At 32.0% G+C, this 21,135-nt stretch overlaps 1 protein-coding gene across 5 annotated transcripts in view; it reads right to left on the bottom strand.

Moving 5' to 3' along the window:
* Window positions 1–5,130: 5,130 nt before the first annotated feature.
* Window positions 5,131–21,135, bottom strand: part of LOC128871621 (G protein-activated inward rectifier potassium channel 3) — a 71,514-nt gene continuing 55,509 nt past the window's right edge. For 2 of the 5 annotated variants that reach the window (XR_008456044.1, XR_008456045.1), the window contains 4 exons: window positions 20,278–20,552; window positions 19,437–20,219; window positions 10,195–10,616; window positions 5,549–5,640 (listed from right to left, as the gene is read on the bottom strand). Coding sequence is in view for 3 of the 5 variants with exons in the window: in XM_054113512.1 (XP_053969487.1) it covers window positions 5,342–5,640; window positions 19,437–20,219; window positions 20,278–20,552 (1,357 nt within the window). In the remaining 2 variants the exon portion in view is untranslated. Of the gene's footprint in view, window positions 5,641–10,194; window positions 10,617–19,436; window positions 20,220–20,277; window positions 20,553–20,689; window positions 20,789–21,135 lie in introns of those variants that run through there. The other 3 variants (XM_054113512.1, XM_054113514.1, XM_054113515.1) reach the window with 2 other exon arrangements.

The following is a 21,135-nucleotide window of genomic DNA, read 5'->3' as shown; positions in this document are numbered from 1 at the left end:
TCTACAAAAAATTAGTTATTGTAAAAGTTTTCGCTGTTTGTGTGTAGCCCGTTTCTCCAAAAGTCCCTTGCGGTGATCATCTGAAGTCCTTGGAGATACATCTAAAATCAATCGGACAACAGAAATTAGTTTTATTAATAGATAATCTTGTGCCTCCTCGAAACTTTTCTTTTTCAAAATGAACAGCATGGCGGTCTCAGGAAATATTTTTCAGATTTACGAGAAAAAAAAACGACAAATAATTATTTAAAAATAAATCGAATTTTTTTTATGTTTTTCAAAAGCATCTTCTACAAAGCGGTTTTTAAGTTACAGTGATCACCAGTTCAAAAAACATAGTTTTGAGAAAAGCGCATTTAAAGCTTTGCTATCGATTTTTGTAGAATTTACGAATTATTTAACTACACAGGCCGACAAAATTTAACCAACATTCAGACCCAGAAACCAGACTATATATTTCCAAAGGTTTATGATGCGCTGAATCCAAATCTGGCCTCAGAATTGCTCTATCGGCTCTGGTTTTCGAGATATCCTAACCTAAAAGTGCAAAAAACACCGTTTTTGCCCATATTTGAGGTTATGTAGCCTTGCAGATGTTTTCTTCCACCAAAATTAAAGGATGGCATCTTTAAATACAAGCTTTCTTTTTTTAAGTGGCGTTGAGTTTGCTCAAATATCATTTTTTTTTCGCTGAGATATCGCATTTTGAAATTTTCATGTTTCTAAATTTTCCTACACCTGAAAATCGATTGAGATAGACGTGATATAGTCGATTACTAATAATGCTGTCGGCCTGTGTTACTTACACTGCGTCATGTATTCCTGGGTCATATAAAAGTTCTTCAGCCGACATAACAGCTTCTAAAATATCGATTTGCTGTTGCCTAGAATTTTCCCTTCTCGAGTATTATCGTTAGCGCTCTTATATGGTACTTTCATACGTGTAGCATCCATTCTTTCAGCATACGAACCCTCCGGAGCGCTCAAGCGCCCTTTGTTAATTGCTGAATAACTCAAAAAGTATTTGTCGGATACACTTCAAATTTTCACACAATATTTTTAAGATATTATACTTTAAGAAAATGCAAAAAAAAATAATTTTTTGAAAATTCTGACTATCCCTAACTCCTGAAGCATTTATTTATTCACCTCGTTATGGAAGCATTTTGATTTTATTTGTTTCGATTTGCGTTTATTTTTGTATTTTTTTTTTTTTGTTTTAATTCGTTTGTGTTTTTTTTTATTTCTCAAATATTCTTTTGTTGTTTCTTTCCGCTTTACGTATTTCTTTTTATTATCTTGTTGTTCCTATTTTTAATTTCTTTTTTTTTTGTATATTTTTTTTAATTTTAGTTTTTCTTTTTTTTACTCAAATGTTTTGATTTGCATGTTTTTTTGTGATTTTTAATTATTTTCTTCGTTATTAAATATTTTCATTTTATTTCTTTTGATTTGCATTTTTTTGGTTTTTAATTTTAATTGCTTTAATTATTCAGACATTTAGATTTTATTTGTTTTGATTTCTTGTTTTTTGGATTTTTTTTTAATTTTTGCTTTTTGCTGGTTTTTGTTTTGTTGTTACTGAATCCCTTAGTTTGTATTTGTTTTGATTTATATATATTTTTTTAATTTTAATTCTGTTCTTGTTTTTGCTTCGTTGCTGAAATATTTTGGTTTTATTTGTTTTGATTTGCATTTTTTTTTGTAATTTTTTTATTTTAACTCCTTTGTGTTTTTTTTTCGTTACTCAAATATTCATTTGTTGTGTCTTTCCGCTTGCTTTTTGTTTTTGCTTTTTAATTCCTTCGTTGTTGTTGTTTTTTTTTTTTTTGATTTCTATAGTTTTTTTTTTGTTTTTGGTATATTTGTTTTAATATTATTTCTTTTTTATATATTTTTTTCTGTTTCTGAAATATTTTGTTGTTTTTTACCTCTTTTTTGTTTTTTTTTTTGTTGTTACTGAACCCCTTGGTTGGTTGGTTGGTTTAAGGGTGACCCCGCATCGGCGTGGCACATAGTCAGCAAATTGGGTCCGTTGTGTTGCCCTAGAGCTCATTATGTTATATGATTTCCCCACCTAACCGATATTTTTACTATAGATTTTGGTCCAAGATATTAATTCGTTTCGAGAATTTAATGAGATATCGATTTTCAGGTCCGAGAGTACTGAAAGATTGTCAATTGTTGGAGAGCCTAGAAGAGCGAGTCGACTTCTGGCTAGGCCGGGACAACTGCACAGCAAATGCCTGCTCGATACTTCCTCATCTTTGTCCTCGCAGTATCTGCACAGGTCGTTTTGAGGAACCCCGAGACGACGTGCGTGAGTGCCCAAAAGGCAGTGGCCGGTGATTAGTGATATTATATGCCTTAGTTCGAGTTTTAAAAGACTTATAAGGGTTACTGAAACCCTTAGTTTTCAATTGTTTTGATTTATATCTCTTTTTTACTTTTAATTCTTTAGTTGTTTTTGTTTCGTTGCTGAAATATTTTGATTTTATTTGTTTTGATTTGCATTTTTTCTCTTTGGTATTTTTTAAATTTCAGTTCCCTTTTTTAACTTAAATTCTTTTGTTATTTTTTTCGTAACTCAAATATTTTGGTTATATTTGTTTCGATGTACATTTCCTGTTTACGGTGTTTTTTTTATTTTAATTTTTGTTTTTGTTTTTACACAAACACATCTATCTCTCAAACATTTTATTTGTAGTGATTTGCTATTTTTATTTTGTTTATTCTCTTTTTTAATTTATTTTTTTATTTTTATCCTTTTTTCGCTACTCGGGCGTTTTTCGGGTTTGTAATTTTAGTTCCTTAGTGTTTTTCGTTGCTCAAGCTTTATTTATTTTGATTTGCTTTTTTTTATTCTTTTTTAATTTTAATTCAGTTTTAGTTTTATTACGCAAATATTTAGATTTTTATCCCTTCTTTTTATGGTTTTTTTAAGTATTTTTTTTTTTGTCTTTTGTTACTGAAATATTTTGATTTTTTTTATTTGCATTTTGTTTTTGTATTTTTTGTATTTTAATTTTTTTACTCAAACAGTTAAAATGTTTTGAAATTTTTTTTAATTTTTATATCTCGTCTTGTTACCTATACAAAATGACTGCATTTTTTCTGTTCTTTTTTGTAATTTTTTGTTAGATGTTTTTAAGTTTTTCCCCCTTACTTTGTCCCTGCATCGTTACTCATAATCAGTGTAATTGTAAGTTGGAAATGGTTTTAATTGACTTAAATGCGGCTATAACCAAGGACAAGACAAAAAATGTATATTTAGAACTCAGTAGCATTCGAAAGCGCAATGTAACTGCGGCTACAGAGTGTAGGAGTTATATGAATTGATGGCTTAAAGTAACTGCAATATATCTGTTACTATATAACGTTTTTTAAGCTTGTATGAAATATTGACTCATATTCGAACAATCGAACATACATAGATATGTATGTAGCCATGTGCATACACTCCAATTTTAACAATTTTTGGCACAATCGATTGCTAACAGCTCAAATTTTTTTTTTTTTTTTTTTGTTTTGGAAAAAAATTTTTTTTGAAAAGTATTTCATTTTAATAGCTTATCCACTATACGAAAATACTTAAAATTTATTTTGATCTCTTAGTATTGATTTCCGCATTTTCTCCGTATAAAAAACGATGTCGTGCATTCGTTGCATGAACCAAATGTGCAGCACTTTCAGAACAAAAAAATATGAATAAATATCTGTGATAATTTAAATAAATTCTTTCATCCCACCAGTCTTATTGTTTGGCATGGAAGTTTAGCCGATGACCAAATTTTGTATTTTTGAGGGGTGTGAAAAAATTGTAGTAGACTTACTCAATGGACTGGGAATGGCCAGAAATGATCCTTATATGCAAGTAATAAACGCAATAGGAATAGAAACTGGAGAAATGAGTTGCTGCCTATGAACTATTAAACTAAGTATCGAAAAACTAAAATCATTAAATTTTTTAATTGGCATAAATTTTCTCATCGAAAGAAAACTATTGCGCAGGCGGTCGTATTTAAGGAGAAGCAGCTCCAGTGTAGAAACCAAAGCTCAATGCCATATTTTTCATAATTCCACGAGCACTTAGAACTTCTGCCTCTCCACTATGCCTTGTCGCCTTTCTTTGCCAATATCGTTATAGAGCTAAATCACGGCAATCGAATATGCCCCATATCAGGAATTAGACTTTAACAAACTCAAGTAACGAAAGGGTTTGAAAAAGTTTACTTCTAGTGATTTCGAAAAATCTTATAATTTATCGAATGCGCAACTTGTTACACATTTTACTTGCCCACCCTGTTTCGCTTTTTAAAAATCAAACTCAAAGACAAAATTGCATATTCAACACACACTTTTGCAAACGCTGGACAGCAAAATATGCCGGCTTTTGACTGATATTTCTTGAATTCTCAACAAAATAAATATTTGTTGACACATGTAAAATGCCGCTAAAGGCGCACCCACATATTCAACTCTGAATGAAATCACATATTTACGAGTACTCTCCAGCAGCACCCCTGCAACGCCTACTTCAAACTACACACTCACACATGCATACACACACCCAAATGGAAACTTCTCTAAGATATCACAAAGCATTTAAAAATTTATAAAATAATTATATGCATGCAAAGAAAAATTTATTTGGTCATTTCAATTACATGCATGTATGTATGTATGGACGCATGTGTTAACAGCAGCAAGTTCATTCAGTTCGAAAATCGAAAGACTTAAGGCACGAACGTGACGTAGGGAGACAGGAAGCAAAGCAAGATTTCGGCTGCTTATACAACCAGTTTAACAACTTAATTGAAGGATGAATTATTAATTAATCATTTCAACAAACATGTACGTGTGCTCTCATATAGATAAGTGTTGCGCGTAGCTTACATGCCCAACATTAATGTCCGCTAATAAGTACTTTTGCGATGCGCAAAAAAATATTGGCGAAAAAATTTAAATATTTTCTGTTTGTCAGACGCATCCCCAAAAATAAGAAGCTTTGTAAGTAAAAGCACATATTTCTTTGTTTTTACCCAAATTATATAATTAAAATCTCGTCATAAATGCGGTTAACCGCTAATTATCTGATTTCACCAAAAGTAGCAGAAAAAAATCAACAAATTGAATGTGAAGTGTAACAACGACCTTCACCAATACTTTTAATGCGCATATATTTTTTCGCAGTAAAACAAATACAATTCCACTAAAATTGCAATAAAAAATAATAACCTAAAATTATTTCAATTAATTCAAAAATATTACATCTGTATGCATAAGAACAGGCTTAAAACTAAAACAACAAAACTAGACAAAAAATAAAAAAAAATTTTATTTAATTTATTTTATTTGCTTTTCTTATACCATCTAAGCCATTAAGTAGTGCCATGTAGTGCTGCGCCCGTTCGTCGCCCGAACCAATGGAAGAAAATCCTGAGCTACGATCGCTCACTGGCGAGGCCGGTGTGGATGGGGACGCAACTGCTGGTTTATTGATTATAGTTGTTGTATTTCTTGCTTTTGGCGGCAATGGTAATGAAAGATGCTTAAGAAGTTTTGTATCTGGCGACAGCGAACTCAGACCCCGACACTGAGGCTCATATGAAACGCAGCGCAGCAGCGGATTGCGAAGCACTGAAAGGTAAAGTAAATACTGAAATTGATTAAGGAACGTAAGTAAGATTATATAGATAGAATATATAGATTTTCTTTATTTGATGGTTTTATGAAGACTTTTTTAATATTTTTATTTCGGTTTATTTTATCATATTTCTCGTTGTTGTTTAATTCAAATTTAACTTATTTTATTTCGTTTAATTTTTAGTAATTTTTTTATTTATTTATTTTTTATTCCGACTTAATTTCCTTTTCTGTCTAATTTATTTGTTAGTTCATTCGGTCTACTTTGTTAATTTTTTGTTTGTTTCCTCCCTTGCGTCTACATGTAATTTTTATTTATGATTCAATTTTTTGTTTGCATATTTCATTCCACTTTCTTTATTTTAAGGTATTTCCTTTCTGTGTATTGTTAAATTTTAATTTTATTTATATATTTTATTTTATTTTTATAAGTTTTTTTTCATTTATTTTATTACTTTATTATTGTGTGTGTTTTTTCTTTATATTAATGCGATTTTTTTTTTAATTTCTTAATTTATTGTAAGTCACCTCATTTTATTTTCCTCTTTTTATTTTAATCCAATCTTATTTTAATTTATTTTATATATTAATTTTCTTATTTGTTTTTTAATTTGTGTTTGTGCAGGCACTCTCTTTGTTTTTAATTAATTGTTTTATAACTCATCTCATTGCTCTTTATTTTATTTTATGTCATGCTATAGTTTTTTATTCTGTTTTATTTTTTTTTTAATTGTTTAATTTATTTTATTTTATTTTGAATTTTGTATCTAAGCATTTTTAGTTTTTTAATTATTTTTTTAATTTATTTATTTTTCCCTTTTTAATTTTTTATTTTATTTATCTTAACTTTATTCAACATCAATTTATTTTATTTCTGTTTACTTTTTACTTCGTGTGTAAATTTTTTGGTATTTTATTTCGAGCTTTTTATTTTGAGTTTTATTTTTTTCTTTTATTCACTCCATTTTTCTTTCTGTTTATTGTGAAATCAATATTTCGATATATTTTTTTAAATTTAAGTTTCAGTTTACTTTAGCTTTACTTTTTTCATTTATTTTATTATTTTATTTTTGCGTATGATGTTTGTTTATATTTAATTGAGTTTTTTTATTTTTTACATATTATTTTATTTTAGCTTTGTCCTTTTATTAAATAAACCAACCTGCCACATAATATTTTATTTTATTTTGTTTTATATCAGGTTATATTTTTATATTCCGTTTCATTTTTTTTTAATATTTCTTAAATTTATTTTTAGTTTATTTATTTTTTAATTTTTTATTTTTATTTTATTTATCTTTGCTTTATTCCACATTAATTTAATTTATTTTATTTCATTTTATTTATATTTACTTTTTACTTCTTATCTAAATTTTTTGGTAATTTATTTGGTTTAATTTATTTAATTTTTTTATTTAAAAAATGGCACCTACGAGTTTCTGCCTTTTTCAAGCTTTTTATTTTTAATTTTTTTTTTATTTTTTTTATTTACTCCATTCTTCATTCTTTCTATTTTTATTTGTCAAATCAATATTTGAATTTTTTTATTTTAGTTTAAGTTTTCTTTATTCATTTAATTTATTATTTTATTTTTTTACATGTTTTTTCTTTATACTTAATTGAGCTTTTCTTACATTTTATGTTCGTTTGTTTTCAACTAAATTGCATTTAATTTTAATTTTGTTTTTTAATTAAATTAACCAACTTGCCACATTATATTTTATTTTATTCTGTTTTATTTTATGTCAGGTTATATTTGTTTAATCATTTTTAATTTATTTTTAATTTACTTTATTATACTTTATTATACTTTATTGGTATTTTTAGGTTTTTAAATACTTATTTTTAGCTTATTTAGTTTACTTTATTTAATTTTTTATATCTTTTTAATTATTTTGTTTTATTTTTTGTTTCTTACTTACATTTTTTGGCAATTCACATAATTTTTTTTAATTTAGTTTTATATTTTCTCTCTTTTGCACTTAATTAACAATCACTTATTTTTATGTTTTTCTTTATATTAAATGAAATTTCAGATTTTTATTTTAATTGTATTCTACTTTATTTTATTTTAGTATTTAGTCATAGATTTTTAAATTAATTCTATTCATTCATTTTTAATTTAATTCATCATTCTATTTTATTTTCTTTTATTTAATTTAATATTTTTAAGTTCATAAAGTGACAGTTTTGTAAATACTTTTCATTTGTATAAGTTTTTTTGTCTTTCTATTAACTTTAACATATTTTTATTTTTTTTTTTTTATTTTACGTCATTTTATTTTATTTTTATTTCTTTTTGGTAAATGTTTTTTCTTCTTCGATTTACCTGAATATTTTTTTTTATTGTAACTTTTGTATTTTATTTTTATTTTACTGTATTTTAAATTTGTTTGAATATACTTTTTGTTATATTTTTATTTATTTATTTTTTTGTTTTTGATTTACTTGAAATATATTATTTTTTATATTAAATTCAGAAATTTACAGCTATTAAGTTTTCTTTTGTGTAGGCATTTTTTTATTTTCATTTAATTTAACTTTTTTTTTTCATTTTACTTTCTTTGCTTTTTTTATTTCGTTTTATGTCAATATATTTTTTTATTATCTTCTTATTGTTTGTTTTTTATGATTTTTTATTTATATTTGTTTTTATTTTATTTTATTTGAGCTTAATCCATCTCGGCTATTGCCGGAGATTACACATCCCGAATAAAATTTTCAAGGGTTGGTGCTCTGCTGGGGCGTAGTCCAAGTTCTACACCCACACGATTGCTATTGCTTAAATATTTAAAAATCTACGAATTATTGCACATGTGTCCAGTATGTTCGACTTCTGCATGTCTTCTAAAAGGTGTTGACAGTCATACTTCTTCAAATTTTTTATTAGATGCTTAGGCACTAATCCAGTGGACGATATAATTATTGGTATTACATTCAGTTCCCTTGCTTTGTACATCCGTTTAAGTTCTATAGCCAACACTGCATACTTCGATATTTTGGTGGAGTATGTGGTTTGGATGTTGCGATTAAGAGGCACCGCTATATCAATTATCTACTTCGATTGTTTTATTTATCTTATCGAACAAGATGATGTCAGGTTTGTTGGCAGCTGCGGTTTGATCTGTGGAAATAAATCTGTCCCAGTACAGTTTAAAATTTGCACTTTCCAATATTGCCTTTGGTTCATATTTAAAATACAAGACTTCTTCTTGAAAGGATCTTTGCTATGTTGTTATGTCTCATGACATATACACGGGGGGCAAGTGCGCTACATCCAGCAATTACATGGTCGGGTGTTTCACCGTAAAAGTCGCACCTTCGGCACCTATCTTATATTGCTTTGCCATGTATCGACCTTCGGAAATTCCTTATAGGAATAACTCGGTCTTGGACAGCGATTGTGAAACCTTCTGTTTCAGAAAATAGTTTTCCTCTTTTCAACCATAAATTGGATGATTGTGCGTCTATCCATTCCATTTCGAGATCATGGGGATGCGCACCGTGTATTGTTTTTGCCTTTCATGCTGCGATCATTTCTGCTGGGGATTTAACCCCCTTAGGTACTGGGGAAATCCTGCTCCACCAAACTGAGCGGGGTAAAGCCATTATCTGCCTTAGCGATAGCTTTAAATAGATGAGACTAATTTTTTATTTTATTTTTTTTTTAGTTTCATTTTTGGCGTTTATTTCATTTTTCACAAATCTGACGGCTATTAGTTAGCTTTCTTGTATATGCTGTCTATTGTGTTTGTTTATTTTTTGGCTCTTCGTATTGTACTAAATTAGTTTAGTTTATTTTTCTTTTAATTTTTTCATTTAATTGATTTTTTTTTTGTATGTGTTTTTCTTATACTTAGCTAATTTTTTTTAAATTACTTGAATTTATTTTACTCTTCCTCGTTTTACTTCAATTGATTTTTTCATCATTTCATAATATTTTTTTTTAATTTTTAGTTTTATTTCGTGTTACTTTATTTTATGGTTTTATTTATTTTCCATTATTTATTCCATTTTTTTTTTTATTTCGATTTACTTTAATTTTTTTATATTTTATTTTAATTTGTTTGATTTTTTCTTGTTTTTCTCAAGTTCAAAAAGTCATGGGTATTGGTTTCTCGATTGTATATGCTATTGTTGTATATATAATATATTATTATTTTTTATTTTATTTTATTTTATTTTATTTTAGTTTAATTACGTTTTCATTATTATGCTTCCATTCATTTGATTTATTTATTGCTTTTTTCTGTAGATCAGAAAGGAGCAGTCAGTTCCAATTATTTTGCTTCTTTTTATTTTATTAAATTTTTGTTTTAATTTGCTCTTTTACTTTTTTTTACTTTGTGTCCTTTATATATATTTGAAATTTTATTACCTTTCTTTTCTTATTTTGTCTTTTTCTACTTAATTTCATTTTTTATTTAAAATTTGTTAAGTTAATTTTGCTTCATTCTCTAGCCATTTCTCAATAGTAAATGTGTGTAAAAATCTTATTAATAACATTTTCGTTTTGAAATTATTTTTCAATTTCTGCATATGACTTACTGTAGTTGGACAAAACAAATGCAGGACAACGGCGATGGGATGATTGCAGCGGATTACAGGTGTATTTTTAAGTTTGCCAAACCATTTGCCGCTATTTTATTTATTTTTAAATGTGCATATCTAAGTCGTTACTAAGTGGTTCGAGATGTTATTAAGCAACAATTTTACTTTAAGCTTTTTTGTCAGTACATTTACTCGTACATTTATTTAACAAATACAAGGGCACACAAATACACACTATTAAAAAACAACAAGTCGATATTTATATTTTCTCTTATGGATGTGCTCGTGGTACGTATACTGATGGCAATGTGAAGTGCACTTATTTTGTATGTATGTATGTAAGGAAATTATTATTAATTTTTCTATTTCTCAATTATCGGAGTGGTTGGTGGACAACTGACGCGCGGTGAATGTGGTTTCTGTATGTGGGGGAAAACAAATTGTATTAATTGGTGGAGGTTAAAATAGGGAAATCAAAAAATGTAGATGTATAAGTATGTAGGTATATATGTATGTTATGCCGATGTTACATAAATTAATTGGAGTGAAATAAATGGGTTGGCCAATGGCGTATAAGCCAAAACTCCTACATGTAAATATAAATACGTGCTAAGGCCTCGATATTCGCTTCTTTTTAACTTTTTATGATTAAATATTATTATTTTCCATAACCATTACAATTTTTTGAAAACTTAGTACAACCAAAAATAAAAAAAACATTAGCATCTCTAATATCGGTAAAACAAGTTCCCTGTTCCCACTTTTTTATGTTACCCCTTACAAACCACCGAATTATGTACAGTAGCGAGCATAACAGGGTGCATGTGGGCTTGTTATAATATATAAAAAGTTTTTCGAGTCTGATTATTTTTTTTTTTTAATATCGTTGGTTTTTAAATAAAACCATATACATTCAATTCTCTAAATTTACATGAACTGTAGGAAAGCTCAATAAATTTTCATACAAATTTAAACTTGTAATATTAATTTTTAGAAATATTTCATGTAAGCTATTTACCGTTTTGAGTTGAAACTTTTTTATTTTTTTTTTTTTGTTTTTCAAATATTGTTCATTATATAACCAAAACCAAGTAAAAACTTTTGGAACCAATGGGCTGTAAAAGTGCATACTCAAAAATCAATTTTTTAAATAAAATTAAAATTAAAAAAAAAAAAATTAAAAAAAATGTTTTGGTTATATAGTATAATGAACAATATTAAAAATAATAATAATTACAAAAGTTTCAACTCCAAAAACATTGTAAGCATAAAAATAAAATCATCCGGCTCGCTACTGTTTGTGGTTGCGTTAAGGTTAGCCAAGATTAGTTAGCGAAGACTGGTAAGTTAATTTTAAAGGGGTAAAATTAGTGTATCTGATATGTATAATTAGAAATCCTTATTGTTGACCAGTCCATTCGTTGCTTTTAGCGTAGACAGACGGCGGCGTTAATCGGGACTACCGGCGCAGTTAATTCTGATTAAAATTGTAGTGTGACAGGCGGTTGTTACGCGTAATAGTGAATAGCTGATTTGCTTATTGGATAGTTTTGTTAGTAAAACATGAACTGCGAGCGAGAAATATGGGTATTAGCTATCCTGTTACTAAATAGTTATTATTTATTGAGAAAAATCTTACATTCCAATTTCTCAAACTACTCCGAAATATCAAAACAATTAATGAAATTTCGAATGTGTTGATGCAAACTAGTATTTCGTACAGTCTCTCTTGTTCTTTTCTTTAAAAGTGTCATTATTTTCCATTCACATATTAACTGTCATTTTTCGGTAAGGACACCATCGAAAGTTCCGCTAATCCGCTTACATTATAGGACTTTAGTCTAATTATTAATCCGTATTAGTTGAATTCAATTCCTGAGATAATTACGAATTAAGTGGTTAGTCACGTTTAACGCATCCGTCTGTCTAGATTATTAGGCTTCAAAATAGATCTGTTTGTAAACTAATGTGTAAACCATTATTTTCCCCTCAACCACCTATGGTGTATCTTTGTGTGATTATTGAGTATTGTCTTTTTTTTCTAAAAAATCGTATGCATCGCTGATTATAATTGATATATCAGGTAAGGATTATTTGGCATCCCTTAACTGGACCAAGCGAGTAGGTTAAATAGGTTCGTTCACACTACACTCGCTAATTCGTTCGCTCAGGTGTGGCTAATTATCAGTTACGTATTGGCCATTTGGAAAATATACATCGATTTTTATAAAACTGGTCGCATTAGCTCGCGGTAATCTATCACTGATTTATTCAGTAAGCATGACTTAAGGCCGGCGGGCCAATTAGATGTCCTAAGTTCAGTAGTTTTCGCGAAGCGTTGTAGGATGAGAAAAAAAACAATTAGCCAAATGAAGTTTTGGGGATAGTTTAATATATATTTGAACTAAAAAAAAAAATTTGTACAATCTCCAACAATATATTGTAAGCTTAGTTCACATCGAAGATAATTACATCAAAATTAATAATCTTTTTTTTTTTTTGTTTTCAGATGAAAATTGCAAGTTGTATCTTGTACAGAAGTTGGGTGCAGGCGCTCTGGGAATCTATTGATAACTCGGCTTACAATATATTGTTGGAGATTGTACAAATTTTTTTTTTTAGTTGAAATATATATTAAACTATCCCCAAAACTTCATTTGGCTAATTGTTTTTTTTTCTCATCCTACAACGCTTCGCGAAAACTACTGAATTTAGGACATCTAATTGGCCCGCCGGCCTTAAAGCCAAATAACTATCATTTGGAACGTCAAGGTAGAACTGGAACTATGAACAGAACATCTCCCCGATCAGATCATATTTTGCACAGGATTTGCTTAAAAGGAATACTTCAAGAACTTCATAGGAATACGGAACCAACTTAAGGAGCAACATAATGGAGCAATAAGTGCAAGAACTGTATGCAGGAAGCTGCATAGGTACAGTTTAAATGCAATAAAATCAACAGAAAAACCACTTTTTACTAAACAAAATGAGACTTGCTCGGATGGAATGAGCAAAAACGGTCGGATGAAAACAGATTTTTACTTGCATTGCAACTTCTGTTTACTGCATGCCCGCCGATTTCCAAGGCAACGTTTTAAGGAAAATTGGGTGACGAGAACGTTAAGCATTGGATGATCCGCACCAACGCTAGGTTTGCCATTTAAGCCATATTGCAGAAGAGTCCTTCCTTTCAGAGAGCACTTTCTCTCTAAAAGTCCGAGTTTGCTAGCCAGACGATTAAAGTCACTGGGTGCTCCTTTCTTCGACAAGCTGGCGTAGCGCTCCAAACTAAATTCCATCAGCCCTTAGACTAAGCTAGGCTTTAGTGCTACTTAAAAAGACTGGTACTTCAACCATTTCACCGATCTATCTACGGTTAAGCAACCTGAATGCCAAATAGTCTGGTCCTGCTTTTCTATGTAGGAGAAGTTGTATAAAATTGTATTGTTCTCTTCTTTTAAGAACTTGTGACATCGACTTTCAATTATTGAATGTAAATAACCTTTGCATTTCGACCTCACGCCCTTTTCCGCTCTCTACTCATAACAGTATTTCATCCAAACTTAGTTCTCCTAATAAACTTAAGATAGAGCTGCGTTGGGCTGAGCATATTACTGTGGGCAAAAAGTAAGGTGAATTTATTTGTCAAACTTCGCGGGATTAAAATTTGGCACTAGTTATTTTTTTCATGAGTTGGCAGCACTGTTAATAGCATCTGGGCCAACTTTCATGTGAATGTCATTATCAGTAATATATTTACGCTTGTGTTTACCAAACGACCAAGAGTGCATTTTTCGATTTTTACAATGTCTGATTTGATTGAGCAGAGAAGTGCCATCAAATTTTGTTTGCGGAATGAAATTTCGGCTGCGGAATCGTTTAGCATGTTGCATTTGGTGATTCGACCATGTCGCAGAAAAATCTTTATAAGTGGTACAAAGACTTCAAAGAGGGTCGGGAACGTGTTGATGACTTGGAGCGCTCCGGACGACCATCGACGTCAACAGATGACCAACACGTCAGTAAAGTGAAGGAGTTAGTGCTCAAAAATCGTCGGTTGACTGTTAAAGGCCTTACTGATATGATCAGAATATCAGAAGAATCTGTGAAAACCATTTTGAAAGACCATTTGGGCCTAGGAAAAGTCAAAACTCGTTTGGTACCGAAAACTCTCAATTTCTTGGAAAAAAAGTCGTCGCGTTGATGTGTGTGAAACAATGCTTTCAGACTATCAGGACTAGCTCAAATGCATCATTACGGGAGATGAGGCTTGGATTTATGCTTACGACCCTGCAACAACCGACCAATCAACCGAATATCGTGCTAAAGGCGAAGCCAGACCGAAAAGAGCACGTCAAAGTCGTTCAAAAATAAAGGTCATAATGACAGTTTTTTTCGATTTTCGTGGTGTGGTGCACTTTGAATTAATTCCACCTGGCCAAACTGTTAATAAGGAATATTATTTGAGCGTTATGCGTCATTTACGTGAAGTAATTCGTCTAAAAAGACCAGAATTATGGGCCAACAACTCTTGGTTTTTGCATCACGATAATGCACCGTCTCACACTGCACTCGTTCTTCGTGACCATTTCGCCAAAAAATCCACGCATATCGTTCCGCAACCACCGTATTCGCCTGATTTGGCTCCGTGTGACTTCTGGCTATTCCCAAAACTCAAGAGACCACTCCGGGGAACGCGTTTCGAGTCGATTGAGGAGATAAAAGCTGAATCGAAGAAGGTGCTGATGGCTATACCGGAAATGGACTATTTGGCATGTTTCGGGGATTGGAAAAATCGTTACCATAAGTGTATTTCATCGAGAGGGGATTATTTTGAAGGGGATGAAATTGATTTACAAGAATAAATAAAGATTTTTCATTTTACAACCAAATTCACTTTACTTTTTGCCCACAGTATATGTCTTTCTTTCGATCACATCCGGAGATTTCACATCTTTTTACGGGCTATAGTATCACATTCAAGAAGAATGTTTGCTGTAGTTTTTGAGGACTGGTCAACTTTCAGCACGACTTCATGCCATGTCATCGAACCGGCGGGACCGAACACAGCTTCGGCTCTGAGGTCTACGTGCGATTCAGCGGGACAAAACTGCACTTCTATGTGTGTCTGCAGCGACAGACAAGCTTGCTCATGGCTTAAACACCACCCCGCAATCACTTCAAGGGTAGTCGAGACCTGTAAATCCAGGCTGAACTATGTCGGTAGACATAATAACCTGATGCTAAAATGGGTCCTGGGACACGTTGGAGACCTCTCACTCCTTAACTAGGATGGGCTTTGAGACCAACTTATTTGGCCCGGAGCCCGTTCTGCCACTCCCTTTTGCAGCTATCAAAGCCACGGTTAGCAATTGGGTTACTACAACTTACAAGCAAGCTTGGCAGGCTGATAGAGGATGCAGATGAACTAAACTGATGTTACCTATATTAAGTAGAAGGGACTGCATTAAGGGGTTATACGCAGTTATGACTTTCAACAAAATCGATTTTTTTTATTGCATTTTTGTAATGTACATATATTCAAAAGTATACGCACGAAATTTGAAGTAGATCTAAGCAATACTTTCGGAGTTATACCTAAATATGTAGAGATGCCTCGGCACGTTTTAAGGTAGGTATTGAAACTTTAAACGTGTTTTTTTCAAAACGGCATTTTTCAAGTCGGTGTACACGATATCTCGAAAATGGCTTGTTTGATCGGTCAACCGTTTTAACTCAATCTTTAAAGATACATTTTCTAGTAATTAATCGTTCCTTTTGTAAATCTGATACTTATTTTCCATTTTATAATCAATTTACGGCCAAATTTTAACGTAAAAATCGAAATCATTTCTTTTAAAAGCTGCCATTTTGTGAAAATTCACTGTTTTGATTAGCCGAACGATTAATTACTAGATAATCTAATATATTAACAAAATTTGTTTGGTTTTTTGATTTCAGATAATCCAATCCTGAGTTACGATGTACACCGTAAATCGTCTTTTTTTAAAGGAGGTTCCAGAAATCGCCTGCAGCGCGCTCTATAATCAACATTTTCATAAATAAAAAATTTTGTTACGTTCTTGAAGGATGCTTTTATAACCGCCAAAAATTCTCAAATTAAAATATTGTGAAGTTTCTTCAGGATAAATCCTTGACAACCCGTCTTTTATTTGCTTCATAACTGCGTATAACCCCTTAAACAGAAGGGACTGCATTAAGCAGAAGGGACTGCAGACAGCAGGTTTGTCCCGATAAAAAAAAACCCCTTCAAGAGGAATGTTTACTGGAGTCTCCGAAGACAGGTGGACTTTCAGAGCGACTTCACATCATTTCATCGGGCAAAATCGATCAGTTTTAATATAGAATTCAGGGCTGGCATTTTGCATTACCTTAAATTGCACTATCACTAATTTTTTAGTGATAGTTAAAATAATGGTTTCCAGTGTTTTAAAATTGCATTAATTATTTAGTGCACTATACTCAACCCTGCTGGAATTTAATCACCGATGTACCCTCACATCAATGATTAGTAAAAGTTTCATCTCTCGCCATTTCGCTTCTTACAGCTGCAGAAAACGTTTGCAGACCTCGGAATATCGCATATGGCATGGCCAGGGGATACTCCCAATTGCATGTAACAGAAAAGTTATATTCATAGTTAAAAACAAATAATTTATACTACAAAAGTATTCATTGGTGAAGTATTATTTTCTATTTTGTAAATTTTTTTAGTTTTCCAAATGAGTTGGTAAGTTGAAGAGCAGTAATCGGTAAAATCAGTAAAATGAAAAAAATTAAATTGTAGAACTTCCATGGCTACCAGTGTATAAGATCTTACTCCTTATGCCAGAAGCATAAATGTTTTCCAATTTTGAGTCAAGGGGCTGTGTTGATTAACCTTATAATAATATATCTTTATTTATTTATTTATTTATTAATTAAACCATTGAGTATAATAGACTCTTATAGGATAAGTAGACATATTTTATGGCTAATAGGCAATAAAAAATAGAAAGTGCAATGAAACTATTTATAATAAATATTGAAAGATTTTAATATGTGATCTTTTGAAAATGAAAAATCTATCTAAACAAATTTAGAGATTTCATTAAACCCAATTAAGGTTCTAGAAATAGGAGCATTCTGAGCGCTTCATATGTAGGGATAGGATCCGAAAAGGGTAAATTACGCAAAGCGAGATGTAAGAATACTTTCTGGATTCGTTCAATTCTAGCAGCGTAAAAGATTCATACTCCAGTTTGGAACAGACAAACGCCGTATACAAAAGCTTCAGCGTATAAGGGTCGGAGAAATCGGAGCTATGACGCCTAACAAATGCAAGCACGGCGTAAGATTTGGCAATAATTAAATGTATATGACTATTAAAAGTAAGCTTCGAGTGAAATATTACACCCAAGTCTATAATTTCACTCACAAGTGACAGGGGTGTTCTCGATATGTGATAACAGGAGTGAGTCAATAACAGTGGCACGCTTAGAAAAGATAATTTGTAAGCACATATTTATGTTGAGCGATAGACGATTATTGATACACTATCTAAATCTGAATTATCTAAATCAATTTGCTTCAATTCAGAGTCGAGTGAGCTAATAATCGTCGAATAAAGCTTAACGTCGTTTGCATAAAGTAGGAATCTTTCCGACGAAAAGCCAGAGTAAGAAGCAAAAAGAAGCTAGCCCAGAATACTACCTTGCGGAACCCAACAGCAAGCAACGAAAGGAAGAGACCTAACCGGAACTCAGAATATAATGCATACAATGAAGCTGTAGATAAATTTGTATGTCAGAAACCAAAGCTTCGAGCTGCTAGCGCAAAAGAATTTTAAACTACTTTTCTCAACATTTTCATTTTTACACATTCGTGTTTCTGGCAATTCGAGGCATTTGTTAGAATGTTTGGAGTTTCTCTTCCATAAGGCTGTGTAGCTCGTTTTCACTAATCCAAAAATGCCTATAACGGCCCAATTCTATTTGTGCACTGGGTAATGAAACAGGCTTTAAATATTTCAGTAAATGGGGTAATGCTATTTAATGACCATTTCAATATACTGAGAGATATTTTTTAAGGGGAAGAAGAGTGGGTATTTTTTTCCTTGTTCACTCCACTCGGGAGCATAGGACCTCGTCAAGACTCAGTCTTCCGTTGTTTTCATTAATCTGTTTTGCTTTCTGGCAGGGTAGGTGATTAGCCTGCCGCTACCAGTTCTAAATAGTGGGAATGCCCTCCTTTTGTTGCTTAGATACAACGCCTTCTAACTGTTTAGAGCGACATCTGTGTTTAACATTTTTCTGCCAGAAGGATCACACATATGGTTGAGAACTTCGCTAAATTTGGTGTGTCTACGCTATTTCCGCGATTGCTCGCTTCCTCTTACTGGCGCCACTGATGCAATGTGTACGTGTCTCTTTTTTCTTTGTTATTTAGCACCTACAATGCAAGTAATACGCTGACTTTTGTGCGGGAGTAATAATTGAAAGGGTAAGGTTGTTGGGGTTGTGGAATGACCCACAACCTCAGAGATGGCAGGCTATTGCACTTACGGTAGACTACCGAGGACGTGGGACTACAATGGCTAATTTTCAAAGGTTTTCAATGAAAATTTCAGAAAACATTATCCAACAAAATTCTATCTTTAATATGTGAAATGTGCAAATGAAATTAAATAAACAATTAAAATTAAAGTAATAAAAAATTAAATTAAATAAAATATTTTAAAATCTTTAACTTAACTATTTAACTTAAAAAAAAATTTGCTAAAATATTTTTTTTAATCTTCGAAATGCTTAATTTGGCTAACTTTGCTCCAATATAAAAACCTCAGCGCCATATACGATATTTACGATATTTTTCTTATACCATACAGGGCTTTTGTATAGGAACATCCTTATAAAATTCTTTGAGATAGGCCGAGAATCACTAGGGCCTCTCATAATATAACTTAATTATTAATAATTATATTTCTAATAAATAAATAAATAAATAAATAAAATAAAATGATTTCCATCATTTTATTTTAATAAAATTGCCTTGCCAACTAAGTTCTGTGGCCTCCTAGAGTTTTGAAGATTTACATAAAAATTTTGCTCTTTGATGTACAAAAACAAATATTCACAGACATTACAAAATATTCTAGTTTTCCATAAAACTTGAGAACCGAAGCTCTTATTCTATCTACTTATAATATCTTCTATCTCATATCTCTCACAACTCACCTGGCGTCCTAAAGCCCTCCTGAATCTTGTAGATCTCATTCAATTCTCGCGCGCTGCATAGCGGCGTATCCACTTGTGTTGTCTCATTGAAACGCGAATAATCAATTTCGTAAGCCTGCAAATCTTTGTTGTACATTACGACCGGATCAAAGCGATGACCCCACAATATCTCCGTGTTCACATAACTCGAACGTGCCTGCGTCGATTGGCCGGTCGACTCAACAGTACCCTCCAAAATCACAACCAATTCGAATTTATCCTGCAATATGTCGGTGGCAGACATACTGTAAAATGGCGAATTCTCATCGATTTTATGCTCAATAATCATCGGCCAAATGAAAAACAAATCCGAGCCACAATCATCGGCACCGATTTCCAGCTCGGTGAAATGCTGCGACATCACCTCACCCTCCTTAGTGCTGCGTGTGCGTATGAGCTGAGCGCGCACGGCCGCGCCAATGATATGCGACTTCCGCATATCACCGACGCGAAACATCAGCGACAAGCCGCCATCGCGCTGACAAATCACAGCATATTTGGAGAAGAGCAACGTTTGGGCGCGTTGCTTGGCGCGTGTCATTTTGGCAAAGACGATGCCGCCCATGAAAGCAGAAGTCATGACACCAAATATGGATTGGAAGCACATCATAAATATAGCCTCAGGGCACTCTTCTGATGTGGTGCGCACACCATAACCAATGGTGTGTTGTGTCTCTATCGAGAAGAGGAAGCACGAAGTGAAGCCGTGTATAGCGGAAACGCAAGGCGTCCAACCGGATTCCTCTGCAAAGCAGAAAAACCAAATAGCATAAAAGCTGTCTTGAATAAATGTACTGTATACCTTGATTTTCTGGCAAATGCATCTCCTCCAGATCGCCGTGTGTGTACACGATAAGCCACCAGAGCAAAGCAAAGAATAGCCAGGAGAGTACGAAAGAGAGCGCGAATACGAGCAGCGTCCAGCGCCATTGTGAGTCGACAAGCGTGGTATAGAGGTCCTGCATGAAGCGCAAACGGCGACGCATCAGATTTTTTTGCAAAACGTTGCATTCGCCATTTTTGAAGACTGCGCGACGACGCACTTTGCGCATGCTGCCCGGCCGGAAATTGCGCGATCTGTTGGGGAAAACAAGAAAAGAAATAATAGTAAGTAACTGTGCTTAGATAAAAAGCAAGAACAAAACATAAGTGAACATCTACAAAAATAAAAGCTAAGGCAAAGCATAATCAGTGACACTCAGTGCAAAACTTACGTCGGAGGTTCGCCTGAAAGCAGGCAATAGTACACAAAGCGCACATTTAGCAACAGGGCAACTCAGTAGCTCAAATATTTGCAGAAAGAAGAGATAAGAAATGTATTCGTCCAACATGAAATGTATTTTTCCAGTTTATTTCGATACCATATTTAAATACTAATTACATGAATGCAGAAAAACGTTAATTGAGTGCCTGACACTTTTATGGCTCCAGTTAAAATTTCAATTGCATTGACTAACTAATTTATGCCATATTGCGTGCAAATTTTATTAATTAAATGCATCTGATCAATGTCAACGCTGCAAGTGCACTAATGATTGACATATTCCACACGCAATGCCTTAATCTGTGAAAACTTATGACTTCATGCCTGCGTACGAGGTGTGGCTGTCAATTAGGCTTGAGTAAAAAAGAAGAAAACAGAAAATACAAAAATTGTATT

The sequence above is a fragment of the Anastrepha ludens genome, chromosome 2 (genome assembly GCF_028408465.1).
Source record: "Anastrepha ludens isolate Willacy chromosome 2, idAnaLude1.1, whole genome shotgun sequence".
Taxonomy (NCBI): domain Eukaryota; kingdom Metazoa; phylum Arthropoda; class Insecta; order Diptera; family Tephritidae; genus Anastrepha; species Anastrepha ludens.
This window is presented reverse-complemented; position numbering and strand designations above follow the sequence as displayed.